Here is a 15,496-nt window from a genome sequence, read left to right as displayed (position 1 = left end):
AATGCGACGCGTAAAAAAGGCAGTATAAGTCATTATAATCAGTAATTATGTCCCCACTGAATGCAACAAATGCCTCGTTTATAATTGGTTTATTGTTTGCGTCGTCGCGCCGAGACACGGCATCACAATACAGTAAGGGGGCGTAACATTTCCGTCTTACACTTGAGGTATTCGGACTGGATAGCTGGCCAATCAGAGCATGCCTCGCTTCTCGAACGATGAGCTTTGCAAAAATCGCCGCGTTTAAGAAAGGTGGAGCATAGAGGTGCAACAATAATGTACAGTGTGTGGAAAATAAAGTTTTTTGAACTTAAACCGCATATAAACATTGCATTACACCAAATACACAAAATAAATAATTTTTTTAGCAACGTCACATGACCCCTTTAATATCACTATTAATAAGGACTGTATGATCTCTGTATAATATCAGTCTTTAAATGCACGATATTTAATTAAAGTGTACCTGAAGTATACTTGCAATAGTTCCATTTTAACACAATCAAATATCCTTCAGTATATCTTTAGTAGGACTTCAGCACTATTTCCGCACATTTAAAGTGCATTTAGCACAAAATTAGTTGTTGCAATTTAGCAGATTTTAAGTATAACAATTTAGTATACCAAAAGTACAATTGCAGGGTATTTTTATTAAGCACACAAATATGTAAATGTATGTGTAGTATACTTAGCACAAAATAAATATATTTCAAATACATTTTAGTTTTTATTTACTGTACGTATCCTAAAATTGCCCAATTAAATAATGTTTTCACACTTTTTGTGCATAATTTGTCAAGGCTGCAGCTTATTTGGAAATGACACACAACAAAAATATGCAGCTCACAAGTGATATTTACTTATTTCTCATATTTGATTTTACTAACACAGTTGTCTTTTTGGTATAATTACATTTAAAAAATCACCAAAAATAATGAAAACAAAGTAAAAAGTTTTATAATGTGACCTTGATACAGTGTAATACCATAATTTCTAAACCTCACAGAATGTTTACATACAGTAGTATACTGACTTTTTGTAATAGATTGAGCAATTAGATATCTTATGATATGACCTCTTTTGTTACTGGCCAATCCAGACAAAATAAAGCTTCTGGTTTAGGTTTCAGTTCATTTCACCACAACTGAAATCCCTTGTGTTCAGCTCAGCCGCATTCTCATTATTCTCTGAATAAGTCTATAGCACTTCATTTGCAAACATCATAGATAATCCTGAGAAACAATAGCGTAATTATCTTTGCTATGATTGTCTTTTGGCTGAATAATACAGCTATGACCTCTAAACAACACAGACTCCTATACCAATTACAGTCCCCAGGATGTTTTGCCAATCGCACTTTTCACAGTCACCATTAATTTCCTGCGCAACGCTGAGCGATATTTCATTCCAGACCCTGAAATTGCAATTATATTTTGTGGGGGTGATTTACCTGTGATGAACTGATCATTTATTAGCTTAAACATGTCAATAAATCAAAGATTCAATTTCACTCTTGTAGGTACACAGAGATGGGACCGGTGTGATATCAAATCAGACAATGGGAAGTTAATTGGTTTGGCACTATGAGGAGATACTCATCTCTTAAAAACACACTGTGTTTGGATCAGAATTAGATCCGTTTTCATTTAGCAAGGAAATTGAGCTCTACTTCATTATTTATTCAACCATTCAAGAACGAAAACGTCCTGGAAAGCAATTCTGAATGACTTCATAGAGAGGCAAAAGCTGATGGCATAGAGTGAAGCAGCGGAGATTCAAATGTTGAGGTTAGAATGCGGGAAATGGATGTTTATAGGAGATTAATGGGATTTTTACAGTGGATGTTACAGGAATGCTAAATAAGATTAAGACTCAATTCAAGATTATATCATAGTGCTGATGACCACAGAATGCGAATATGGACGATGAAGTGAGAGAGCAACAAACCGAGAGAGAGAGAGAAAACGCTCACTGTATGATTGAAGAACTATAAAAACGGCTACAGGACACTGCTCTCAGCTTCAGACAGCACACCCACAGGCCATTCACACCCCGCCTGATGCATATTGCTCACAAAAATAGCAAGAGCTTTCTCAAAACCTCAATCTGCAGTCTGATTGTGAACACAATTTCCGGGAGTCAGGGTGCTCAGGGTTTTTATAGGCCCACTGGGAAACAGTTGTGTTTACAAGGTATTGGGCTGCTGCAATGATGAGCACTTCCTAGAAAGAGCTAGGATGGATTTGCAAGGTTTTTGGTGAATGAAATTCAAATCAGAGATCTGTTTGAGGTACTTATTTGGTAGCTAGTAAACAGGATATTCTCGACGACAACTTTATATTCTATTTTGTTTACATACATTTACTATGGTCTATGTATAAATTATTCAGGATTTATTCTAATCAAATCAGAGAGGAAAAATAAGAAATCATCTTTTTCATATGGAAGCCTATTTGCAGGATTATATAGTTTTTGTTTTGCATTTGCACAGTATAGTTTGAAGACAATTAAGTGCATTTTCTCAAATTTGTATTACCTCGATGCAATAAATAAAAAAAATCTCATTCTGATAATTTATCAAATTGAACTTGTTTTTGTAATGTTAAAATAAACATGCATACATGAAGTACAATAAATACTACTGTATGTATAAATATTTTACAGTTTAGTTTAAATATTTTTTTACATTTATTTATTTGTGTTCAGTATTTTGATAACATTTACAATAAGGTTCCATTTGTTAACATTAGTTAACTAATTAGGTAAAAAAAACTAACAATAAAAATACTTCTAAAGCATTTATTAGTCTTAATGTTAATTTCAACATTTACTAACATCGAAAGTTGTTTGTTCATATTATTAAATGTACCTGAGATAACATGATCTAACAATGTAGTTGTATTTTTATTAACTAATGCTAACAAATAATTAAATACTGTAATAAATATTATTAAATAATTTATTTATTATTAAATAACCTTTAATCTTTATTTTATATGTATTAAACAAATTAACAATCAATTATTATTTTGAAATTCTTCATTTAAAATAATAATCACAATATATTTTATGGTCTTAAAAATAGGCTTTTTTGTTTTCTTCAGGCAAAATACAGAATTTCTTATTACTTTCTTTTGAGTTTATGAAATATTAAGTATGACCCAGAAACAGCTTTGATGAGATTTCCATGCTTCTATATTAAGACTTAATGCTGATATTGAAATGTCTTGGGACACTGACCTGTCTGAAGAACTCCTCCAGCAGTGAGGTGGTCCAGCGGTGGTGCATGTTCCAGTTTTTGGCAGGGTGGCTGATGTCAGCGGTGTGCAGTATCAGGGATAAGGCCTTGGGTTTATCAATCCTGCAGAGGACAGAGATGTTCAGCCCCTCAGAGCTGTTATAATCACTCTGTCCAACCTCTCATTATGTGGATATGAATATCTGTAGATGCAGAAATGTTTTGGCATGAACAGTGTGTGATTAGCTAAAGCCCCTCCTCCTGGTTGCCCTGATGTGTGCGACCGCACTTACGCTTCTGGCTGCTGGAGGAAGTTCTTCATGGCTTTAATCTGCTGGAAGTGACAGGACATGTCGGTGGCCAGGACCATCTCGACCACCAAAGCCCGCAATTCTCTGAGAGAAAGAGACATTTTCAGTATTGATTTTAAAACAGGTTACATTCAGTAAAGAACTGTCTTCTTATGAACCCGTCATGATATACAAGGTCCTTGGGTTGATTCTATGTATAATACAACCCAAATTTCGGAAATGTTGGGATGTTTTTTAAATTTGAATAAAATGAAAACCAAAAAAACTTTCAAATCACATGAGCCATTCTTTTAGTCACAATAGAACATAGAGTCTCAAAAAAGTTGGGATGGGGGCATGTTTACCATGGTGTTTCAAAACATTGTGTTTCTTCTTTTCAAAACAGTTTGAAGATGTCTGGGCATCAAGGTTTTGAGTTTCTGTCAAATTTGGACAGAAACATTTCCGAAATGTGGGTTGTAACTTATAGCGTATTACTTATTAACTACTAGATTCTATAAAGCAGGGGATTTTAAACTGGGGTCATCCAGGGGGTCTGTGGGGAAAGAAATGCATCCAGAAACAAATAATAAACTGTGTTAAATCGTGACCAAAAGTGATTGTTTCATTCCGATTTCTTCTGGACATCCTGGTCAGATATCATGAGAACAATTACTATAATTTTACTCTACAAACAGTCATAGTTTTATTTCCTGTAGGTTTACACATCTAAAAGTATTATTTTAGAAGGCAGAAAAAAATATACAGCATCAACTGAAAAAGTAAATATTTTGTATAATATATAATAATATATATGTATAATATAATATATATGTTTTATACATAAATTATATTTCAATTTCAAGGGCATGATCATATAAGGAAATGTTGCACCAAAATGTTTGAAAACTTTTTCTATAAAAGCACCAGAGCTAGAAAATAAGTTAAAGGTTGGGTATGCAGTTTCTCAAAAATGAGTCGGGCCAGTACCAAAACAAACTTGTAGCCAATCAGCAGTAAGGGGTGTGTCTACTCATGATGCGAGGAAAAAGCGCTCATCAGTGCACATGACGGACATTAGCCGAGCCGAGCGACGGAACGATAGAGATGGTGGATAAAAAAACAAAAGAGGAAAATTTGTGGAAGGAACAAAAGAAGGCTTACACTGTGCCTACACTGGACACGACAAAGAGACCCGTTGAAAATAATTTGAAAATTGTGTCAATATGTCATAAATAGAACGCGGCAGCAGTTTAATGTTGGGGATTTTTCGTGTCGCGTCGCCGCATCCAGCATCACTGATTATAATGAGTTCTATATTTTGTTGTGCTGCGCCACGCCGCTCAATGCAAGAAGAAGGACCGTGTAAATATCGGATCAGCTTTCCAGTGCTGGAGAGAACTCAAGGAGCGGGAAGGCCTGCAATCGGGCTCCGAGGTTGCTTTGTTTCTTCTCGATAGGTGAGCAACATTGGTTTTGCTTTGTTTCACAGAACTAATCGTTGCCATACGTATGTGTGGGGCAGAGCTATCAAAATAGGGGCGAGACCCTTTTGGGGTAAGGGCATATTTGTTTTGGTGATTTCAAATGTCAACATTGGCTACCAGAAATCACTTACCCCACCTTTAATTGTGCATAAGTTCTCATATACTGTTTTAGTTTCTAACCTAAAACTAAGATTACTTATTGAGCTAATATGAGTTTGAGGTTTGCAACACATTTCTAACCTCCAGTCATCTTTCGACAAATTGTAGAGGATGTTCATTTCATCGTCTTCCTGCAGGAGGCGATATGCAGCGCTAACATGGTGGTTTTCCAGTACGGCACGGTCATTGTATAGTATAGCTGTGTCGGATCTGTAAAACACACATTAGTTCTGTTAAAGGCCATTGATGTATTCGGTTTGCTGAACTGAATGATAATGGTGTTTAATAACAATAGTACCTGGTCTGTATGTGGAAGTTGTTGGTGGTGCCGGTATGCTCATAATCGTGCACAGCAGCAGCGAACAGCATAGCAAAGATCTCCAACTCTGTTAACCAGTGCTGGAAGAAGTGAGATAACAAGAGAAACGCTGTAGCAGCAAGAAAAATCCCATTTTCACTGAAGTGTTTTGATATAGTCGGTTAATTCTTTTGGGTTTATTTCTGTCATAATGTCCATTGGGCCAACAAGTGAAATAAATTCTCTCTCTGCTAATGCTGTAAATTATACAGGACAGTATTTGAGACTGATTCAAACAAGTAACTCATCTTTTTTAACTATTCATTGAAAGAACCGAGTCATAGGAGTCGGAATCAGACTCGACTGCTTGTCCTGTATATATCTGATTAACCAAAAAGAACCGGCTCTAAAGAGTCATTTGTTCAGAAATCAGACTACACTGGTCATCCAGTACATATTTGATTAATCAAAAAGAGCTGACCCTTAAGAATCTTTTGTTCAGGAATCAGACAACACTGATCAGCCTGGATATTTTTCATTCACTAAAACGAACTGGCACAAAAGAGTAAATGTAAATGTAAAGCCCCATTACGTATTCTTTTATAAATAACATCGTTCTGCTAAACTGAAGATAAGCATGAAGGAAATGAAATTATATTAGTTCATTATTCTTCTGCACATTTATTCTTCTGTGCATAACTTTATCTTACATTAACACTAAATCACCAAAGTGCCAGAATGACGAAAAGAAATCATCAGTGGTATAAATGCTAGGGGGCAAATAATTTGTCAGCACGCCAGTGTGATGTCCACACATCACAGAGAGGTTAATGAGCCCACGGCGGGAGTGACAGGGGCGTGTTTTGAGGCGTCGAGGGAGATTAACTTCCTATTGACTGGTATACGAGCAGCATCGCACAGCAAGAGCGGACCATTGCACCTACTTCCATTTCAAGAACCCCAACTTCAATAAATACCTCAAGTGCAGTGTCAGGCTTAATAAAACATACTTTACCGGCTCGGTAGAAATAACAATAATAAACAACTGCAGGGACTCGATGTACATGATTATTTTACCCAAGCACACATAAACATACACAAATCCCCAAAAGCAACACTGTTGCTTGAATTCACAGGATCTAGGACAACCATGGACTTACAACTATGCCGGTCTTGAGCAGGAGGTAATGCACTGTCTGGGTGACGTCTGCAGCATGGATTAGGTTGTGGTAAGGGTTTCTGTACTTGCTGTAGCCCACCTCCAAGGCCTCCACAAAAGACACCAGAGCAGAAACAGGGATCTGAGGAGACATACAGTGTCAAACAGCCATTTGAGGACGATCACCTGGACTTTGTTATCAAATGCCATTATGATGGATGGTTGAGTCCAAACACATAGCAAATGCCATTGCAAAAGTGTTTGTAAATGTTGGTAAATATAAAAATAAATTTGGCGGTATTTCTCATATTAGTACATGGAAAACAGGAAAATAGTGCTTAAAAAATTACATTAAAAATTAAATCAAATAAAAATTACATAAATAATAATCAAATAAATTTAAAACTGACCAAATCTGACGTGTTTCGTTCTGCTTTACATTTTCCTATTATGATGTTCTCAGATCCACAGATATCACTGAGGAAATCACTGGAAGGTAAATTTAAAAATTCATTACTTTTAATAAAAGAGAAAGAGAAAGAGCATCTTACCTTAAAGCGATTGATTATGTCATATCTGGTGAGAAGTTCATAAAAAGTAAATTTCAGTGCATGATCTCCGCTGGCATCATTCAGTGTGAAGACGTCAAATGACCACGTGTCCACATGCTAGACCAACAACAAAAAAGATCAATGCTTCAAAAAAGAGCATTTATTTTAAACAGAAATGTAACATTATTGATGTGTTATTTTTGATAAACTGAATGTGTTATTGCTGAATACAAGTATTAATTTCATTCAAGAGAAATATCTTTCTGACACTACTTTTTGAATAGTAGTGTATACAGTATAGTTTTTCATAACTTCCTATAGAAAAGAAAAAAACCACAAATAAGATCTCTTTGCATCTTCGGAGCTATGAAAGAGCAACTGAGACTTTATTTTATGATGCCTATAAACGTGATAAGATGTTCACAGTCCTGGAGCCTAATACCAGCCTCATTTCTTTTTTTATAACGTATAAATTACTTTCACCTCCCTTATAAACAGGGTCTGTGATAAACGATGTGTGATTCTATCATTGTGCATTTCGATCCTGAGTCATGAAATGAACATCAGTAATAATACAGGAGATTTGGTCTCCGTTATGGCTGCCTGTGGTTTATGTGTTCTCTATTTTTTCTCTCTCTCCTCCATCCACTCTAAGTTTGACCCTCCGTTATTTCATCTCATCACTTTCAAAGAAAGTTCTATGTAGGTTTGATTAGTTGGTTGCAATGAACATTTGCAAAATGCTGCATTAAATATTCACATCCTCAGATTGGAGTATTTGTCCTGCACTACGTCTCAGTCATGGCTGAGAGCTTTCAATAGCTGAAGGCTGTATGTGGAGATATATATATGCAGATTCTCTGACTGCTGTGAAATCAAGAAGAGAGAGAGGCCAAAATCCTTCTGCAAAGCCACCAGGACATCCAGTACAAACCTGCTGCCTCATTTATAAAACACTCTTACAATCAGATTTGATCCTAAAATCTGTGCATTTAATTCTATGCTAAAATTGAAGCATAATGTGACAAAAATATTCTTATACAAACTAAACATATTAATTTACATCTTTAAAGATGAGGTCTGGACAAAGCAAAAGGATTCAAAACTCTTTTTCCTAAATGAAGCAGTCATTAGTTTCAGCTTATTAACTTCATTTTCTATTAAGATTAGGTGGACAGAGCCAGCAAATTACTGCTATTGTTTGACAAGAACATGTGTATTAGTATTCTGTTACTTATCCTTCTCACCTAGCAGACACTTTATACATTTACCTGCACATAGAGCAATGAGAAACAAATAGACTCACTCAAGGGCACAAGAGTTATAAAGGACTGCAGGAGATCTCTATTCCACTTCCAAAGTTTGAACCTTCGCCCTTTGTCATACCAGCCTTGAGGCTTAACCACTAGGACACCACATTATTCTGTTCATCTGACTTTCATCCACACACCTCAGAAAAAGGTTTGTGCTGTGTTACATGTAGAATTTAAATGGGGTTTACAAATACAGTATGTTCAAAAAACAATGTACTCAACACAACACGGGCTTTGGGTAAACACATAGGTAAAGTTATGTTAATTTAATTTCTTTTTTAGTTTATTTTACATCTGAAGTGACTACATTGCACACTTCTGGTTCATGTGACACAGTAAAAGGGTTAGTACGAGTAGAATATGATATATCCAAACACAGCCTTACAAGAGCATCTTTGACCATCACTTTTAGTGCAGACAGCCAAAATTTAGAATCACAATAGGACACACAACAAAAGAATATGTTAAAAGATTGGAGACTTATGACTGAAATTACAAAAGGGAGTAACTCTGAGCCTTTCTGCCACAAATTGTTGAAATCAAAAATGAATGAGAAGCTGATAGGAGAATAGACGCGGCTGATAACAGCTCTGAAATGGCATTCATGATCGAATCACAGCAGATAGCTGGATGTATAATTTGGACTACAATTTCATGTGGAGAAAAGGATTAAAATCAGCATATTTTGCATTTGACTACTACACTAGCATTCAAAAGTTTTGAGGTTGGCAAGTTTTTCTTATGTTTTGGAAAGAAGTCTCATGAACACAAGAGCTGCATTTACTTAATCAAAAACAGTAAAAACAGCAATTTTGTGAAAAATTATTACAAATTTCAGCATCATTACTCCAGTCTATAGTGTGACATGATCCTTCAGAAATCATCTAATATGCTGATTTGCTGCTGAAGAAGCATTTATTATCATCGATGTTGAAAACAATTGTGCTGCTTAATATCTTTGTGAAATCGGTGATACTTTTTTTCAGGATTTTTTGAAAGTAACATAAATGTCTTTACTGTCACTTTTGATCAAGTTAATGCATCTTTGCTCAACAAAAACAAAAATTTATTTTAACCTTTCAATCTTTCTTACTGACCCAACATGTCTTTGTATACACATCAGTATATAATTTAGATTCTTTCCACAGCCATTTAAATCAATCAAGTGCGTGATTGTGTGTGTTTGTGATAAAAAGAAATCTCTGTTGTCCACATATGCTGCATTCTATCAGACAACTATCCAAAAAAGAGGCTAAAATCTCTCTGTCCTGTCTAAACCGTGTGTGTGCCAGGTAACCCAGCTGGCCGAGGGAAAGATCAATTGTGCACTTCGGTTGATTAAACAGGGCTGTTTGCCTGGAGATGGTTTGATTTTGCCATCTCCCCCTTGTTGTTTCTCACATAAGCCATTGTGCATTCAAAATGTGTTGCATTCACACGTTTCACATTCATGCTGTGACCAGGTTGTGCGTGTGTTTGCGCATATGTGCATTTGAGGTCACAACCTAGAATCTGATTGGCTCGTTCCATTACCTTCAAGGCCGTGATCACGCTGGGCGGATAGCTCAGCCCCACCATGTTGGAGGTCCGTCGGTACATCCTGTCAGAAAGAGATAACACACTCCTGTCAGTGTGTGAGAGCTTCTGGGAAATAAAAAAAGGGGGAAATTCCTTGTTTCACTCCAGATATCCTTTAACATTTATATTTCAGGAGCATGCAGTGCTGGAAATATGAGACTAGACAGGAAATGCACAGCAGGGTCACAGGTCACTCCCGATCGATCTATGAGTCAGGCCCTGCTTAAAATGTATCAGCTCTTTATCAGTTCTTTGAAGGTTTCCATCTATTACCCGTGGGCCACCTATAGGGTTTAAAGTTGTTTACTTTCTACCTTTAGCTTTGGAAAAACCCTCATATACCTTTCCACAAATATCCCTGCTTGCACCGCGTGCACGATGCTGCGAAATCGCGGCTTCTCCTCCGACCGTCTCAACATCAGCCCCATCTGACGTGTGAAAGTTGACGCCAGCCAGTCGCGCACTTCTGAGGGCACAGAGTCGGACTGGATGTCACTGAGCTCATCTTCTGTATCCACCAACCGCCTGCAGGAACAAATGCGCACACACACACACACACACACACACATACATATATAAGACATGATTGCAGTCTGAAGACACTAAATGGGAAAGTCATGTCACTTTCGATCACGTCAGATGAAATTTCAGCCAAAACGCCTCTGAGCAAAAGTGATGGAAAGAAAAAGATAAAAATATACAATTCTACTTCAAAGACAAGGGAAATACAAACTAACATATCTGATCACCTAAACATAACTTACATATGGAAAACCATCTCCACTACAAAAATTCACGCTTTGATAAATCATAATTGACAATATCATGATTCTTAGATAAAAAGTCATAACTGTGAAAGAAAAAGTCAAAATTCGAAATAATTATAGGAAGAAAGACGAAATTATGACTCGTCAAAATTATGAGATAAAGTCAGAATTATGACAGTCAAAATTGAGAAAAGTCAAAATTATGAGATAAAAAGACAATTGTGACAGCTGACATACTAAATGATAATTCTGATACAAAAAAAAGTCCAAATTATGACGTTATAATGAGATAAAAGACGAAATTATAAGTCAAAATTGACAGTCAAAATTGAGAAAAGTCAAAATTATGAGATAAAAAGACAATTGTGACAGCTGACATACTAAATGATAATTCTGATACAAAAAAGTCCAAATTATGACGTTATAATGAGATAAAAGACGAAATTATAAGTCAAAATTGACAAAGTCAAAATTGAGAAAAGTCAAAATTATGAGAAGACATCATTGTGACACTTGAAATTGACACACAAAATGATAATTCTGATACTAAAAAGTTGAAATTATGATGTCATAATTTTGACAAAAAGTCCAAATTGACTCAAAATTATGAGATATAAAGTCATAATTGTGACTAAATTGTAACTGACATACTTATATTTATGAAAAAAGGGGCAAAATTAAAGTCATAATTATGAGATGGAGAGTCAAAATTATGATAGTCAATTATGACAAATAAATTAGTTTCTCATAATTATAGTTTAGACTTCCCATAATTATGTCTTTTTATGTCATATGTCACATAGTGCTGCGAGTGGATCACTGAGTTGATCATAAGAACTCAATTAATCCGATTCATAATAATAATTGAAACTGGTTTTGTGAACAGAATCAAATAGTTCATTCAAAAAAGCATTGCTTTTTCTCTCGTGAACTCTTATGAACATGCTGAAAACAGTGAGGGAGGATATCAAGACTTTCTGTTGATTAATTTGTTCTGCTCTTCTTATAAAGGTATGATATGGCAAACACAATATGGCACACAAACTTGTATGGACTATAATTATGATACTCCATTTTGAAGCCTGAAATCTCCGGTCCCTATTTATTACAAGTGCATAAAAAATTAACAAAAATAGGTAGATTCAGCAAAAATGTTTCTTTTGTGTTTTTTAAAAGTAAATCAAACAGGTTTGGAAAAACATAAGGGTGAGTGAATGATGCAAAATTTGCATTTAATATGATGCATGGCACATTTTCCTCACAGATGGTTGCCAATGTTTCCACTTCTGTCTAAACAACTGAATAAAAACCCATCAAATCCTGAAGCACTCATGCAGTGAGGAGACAACATTACAGAACACATGCAATCCCTCTTCCATTCGCATTTTTATTTCAAACAGAGGTTTAAGAGCAGCTTTAGAGATTAAACACACTCTAGGAACAACATATACCTCTGACCCCAAATTTGTTGATTTAATATTTGCCAAAAGAAAAAGGCTAAGAGAAATTCACAATGTATGTGCTGTGCTTACCTTGTTTCTTCAATGTAGACAGATTCCAAAACGGATGCAGCATATTCTAGGTTTTTCTTCAAGTCGACAACAGAAGCCTCACCTCTCTCCAACTGTTTCACCAAACATCTCAGCCTGAAATGAAAAAAAAGACAGAATTGGATTAGGAAAAAGTTGTTTTTGGATTTAATGGCCTGGATTTAATCGTCTTTAATGAATAGGACAGTGGAGATAAGGGGAAAATATATATATATAGATTCAAACCAAGTCTTGCTGTGGATTCAATTCTGACACACTCAAGTCACCAAATACAAACAAACGTTTTGCATTTTCGACAAAACAATTGCTTAAAGCTAAAGTTGTTTGAGGCAAGTTTTCTTTAAAATCAGTTTGAAGCCCAATATGTGTGCTGTACATTTGCGGGGTGGTTTGTGGCTGCCAAATACATTTTACACAAAGCGAACAGATTCATCCATCATCTTTATTGCTAAAGATGATAAAAGCGCTCTATGTTGCTGACCATCTCCAGATTCTTTTCACTACTGAGAAATAAACTAATCCATTGTGTGTTAATTTTGACAAAGTGTTCAGCTGTTATCTGAACAGACTGAATGTGGATTATAATAAACATAGTTCCAGTCTTGGATAGCGAGTTCCAACAGTGCTAAAATCCCCAATATAATAATAGCTATGCTGTGAAACACCTGCTTTGTCTTAGTTTAATGTCCTCTCGTCCCTTTTTAAAATTTTAAAAAGCATTTTTTTTCTTTGGATTTCCACTGGTGTCCCCCAAAAATATTAGCAGCATCAAATCTCTGGCACTATGGCTATAATTCAGTGAACAGACTGCATCACTGTTTTGTTTACTTCATCTCTGAAGTGAACTACGATCTTCTGTCATGTGGACAGAGGGCCAAATCAAAAGGCCAAACGTCCCAGGTGTGTGCAGCAGAGATATTTTTCTGCATGTGTGTGTTTGCATGAATGGAGAACACAGGAAACACGTTTGACCCAATTCCCATCCCAAATGACTGGACTGAGCGAGCCAGAGCAGCATGCAGGGATGAGACAGAGTGAAATCATGCAGGCAATCTAATGTGGAAATGTATAAGAAGATATTTAGCAAAATATAGGAAGATATTCCAAAAGCGCATTTAGGAGAATGCTGGTTTGAACTGTTTCAGTTCCCACTGACTTTCAATGTATGGACAAAAATGTTAATTGGAACCAAGACTGGTAATTGTCACGGTGCACACAGCGGGGAGGAACGAGGAACACGGAGACAAGGATAAACTCAAATATGCAGTCTTTAATAAGCTCCAACAGGGCAAGACAAGGCAGGGCAGGCACACACGAACACCGGGAGTAACGAGTAGACCAGACGAAAACTAACTGAACAGACAGGAACTAATATACACAGGATAATGACAGGTAATTAGACAAACACAGCTGGATAAGAATTAACTGATTATCACACTAAACAAGGACAGGAAACAAACCAAATAAGGACACACGAGTCGGGAACACACGACACAAGGCTGACAGTAATAAACATTTTTCAAAATATCGCAGTGACTTTTTTCTCAGAATTGTAAGATATAAACTCACAATTGCGGCATATAAATTCGCACTTGTGAGAGTCACAATTTCGGGATTTAAATTTGCAATTGTGAGAAATAAAGTCAGAATTGTGAGTTATAAAGTCCAGTTCTTAGGAGAAAAAAACTGATATGTTCTCAGAATTGCGAGTTTATATCTCACAATTCTGACTTAACTCGCAATTATGAGTTTAAATCACAATTCTGACTTCATTTCTCAGAATTGCGAGTTTATTTCTCACAATCCTGAGCAAAAAATCTGAATTGCGAGATGTAAACTCACAATTGTGAGGAAAACAGTTGCTATTACCTATTTTATTTAGTTTTATTCAGTGGTGGAAACATACTTCCATATGAAGGTGAGTAAGTGATGACAGCATAAAACATTTTGGGTGGACTATCCCTTTAAATTCACAGTTCTGTTCAAACTTTCTGATTTATTTCAGAAAAATAGTATGGTTCGACTGTAAAGGGCCTCCTAAAAAGATGGTAATACCATGGTACATTTTTTGCAAGTAAACAGGGTCTTGATAAACTGAATCACTTTTATTTTTAAATATTCATAATTACATTGAAGCAGTCTTTATTAATTGAGAATTAGGGAAAATTACCATTGAGAAGAGAGATAAAATTAAATTAAATATTAAATAAAATGAAATGAAATGAAATAAAATAACAGTTCTGTGGCATAGCAATAAAAAATGGAATTATAAAAAATAAGAACAAATCTTGAAAGTGATCAGTTTTGGAAGTAGCTGCATGTTTAGTAAATTTCAACAAAAACTGACAACTTGTCACTCTCCTCTCAATGATCTCTTGTCCTCTATCTTCAAGTGGTCAGCAGCTGTGTTATTTGAATGAAGTGCTCTCGTTCAACTGAAAAGCATGACGTCGGAAGCAGGGTCGAGGACACGCTGTTTGAACAATGTTATCAAAACAGGCGAAGCGGAGCAGAAACACATTCTGCTGGCGTCCCCAAGGAATCCCCTCCGTCAGACAAACGCAATCGATGCCGCAAGTCAATGCCATCCCATTAGAGGATTAGTACTTCCTAGAATCTGTCCAGAGCAGAAATGATAAGAGCAAAAATTCTTTAGACGTGCGCATCCACTCAGCCACCACTGCACAATGTATGACCTTTCTAATACAGAGAAAGAGCCATATTAAATGCTTATGATTAGACCATTAAACCACGCCTTCCGTTTCAGATTGGGATCGGATTTAGACAGCATGTTTCAAATAAAGGTCTTGTGGGCTAAAAGAATTGAGGAATGTAAATGTGTTTTAGTCGTGATTGCTGAGCTCGGTAATGTCTGTGAACAGGAAATGGTGAAGCCAAAATTTATCAACATGTTTCAATTTCCTTGAGCTGAATTCTACAGGGAAATTCACTTTTAATCTAAAAGACAGGGGTCAAAATGGACTGCTGTTATTGACTGTGTGTGTTTTTTCTTAAAATGGCATGTCTTGTTGATAAAGATGGATTATGATGTCCGTATACCCTGTGCGCCCAACAAAACAACATTTTCTACTGCATAATTTCACAC

At 36.0% G+C, this 15,496-nt stretch overlaps 1 protein-coding gene across 2 annotated transcripts in view; it reads right to left on the bottom strand.

Annotated features, from left to right (window-relative positions):
• LOC306863176 (dual specificity calcium/calmodulin-dependent 3',5'-cyclic nucleotide phosphodiesterase 1A-like) overlaps positions 1–15,496 on the bottom strand; it is a 57,041-nt gene that overhangs the window by 17,047 nt on the left and 24,498 nt on the right. For both annotated transcript variants that reach the window (XM_079406387.1, XM_079406388.1), the window contains exons 3-11: positions 12,373–12,486; positions 10,416–10,598; positions 10,029–10,095; positions 7,183–7,299; positions 6,633–6,773; positions 5,473–5,573; positions 5,256–5,384; positions 3,532–3,633; positions 3,241–3,361 (exon numbers count right to left, since the gene is read on the bottom strand). In XM_079406387.1, the coding sequence (XP_079262513.1) occupies positions 3,241–3,361; positions 3,532–3,633; positions 5,256–5,384; positions 5,473–5,573; positions 6,633–6,773; positions 7,183–7,299; positions 10,029–10,095; positions 10,416–10,598; positions 12,373–12,486 (1,075 nt within the window). The remainder of the gene's footprint in view (positions 1–3,240; positions 3,362–3,531; positions 3,634–5,255; positions 5,385–5,472; positions 5,574–6,632; positions 6,774–7,182; positions 7,300–10,028; positions 10,096–10,415; positions 10,599–12,372; positions 12,487–15,496) is intronic.

This window comes from Barbus barbus, assembly GCF_936440315.1.
Source record: "Barbus barbus genome assembly, chromosome: 44".
NCBI lineage: Eukaryota > Metazoa > Chordata > Actinopteri > Cypriniformes > Cyprinidae > Barbus > Barbus barbus.
This window is presented reverse-complemented; position numbering and strand designations above follow the sequence as displayed.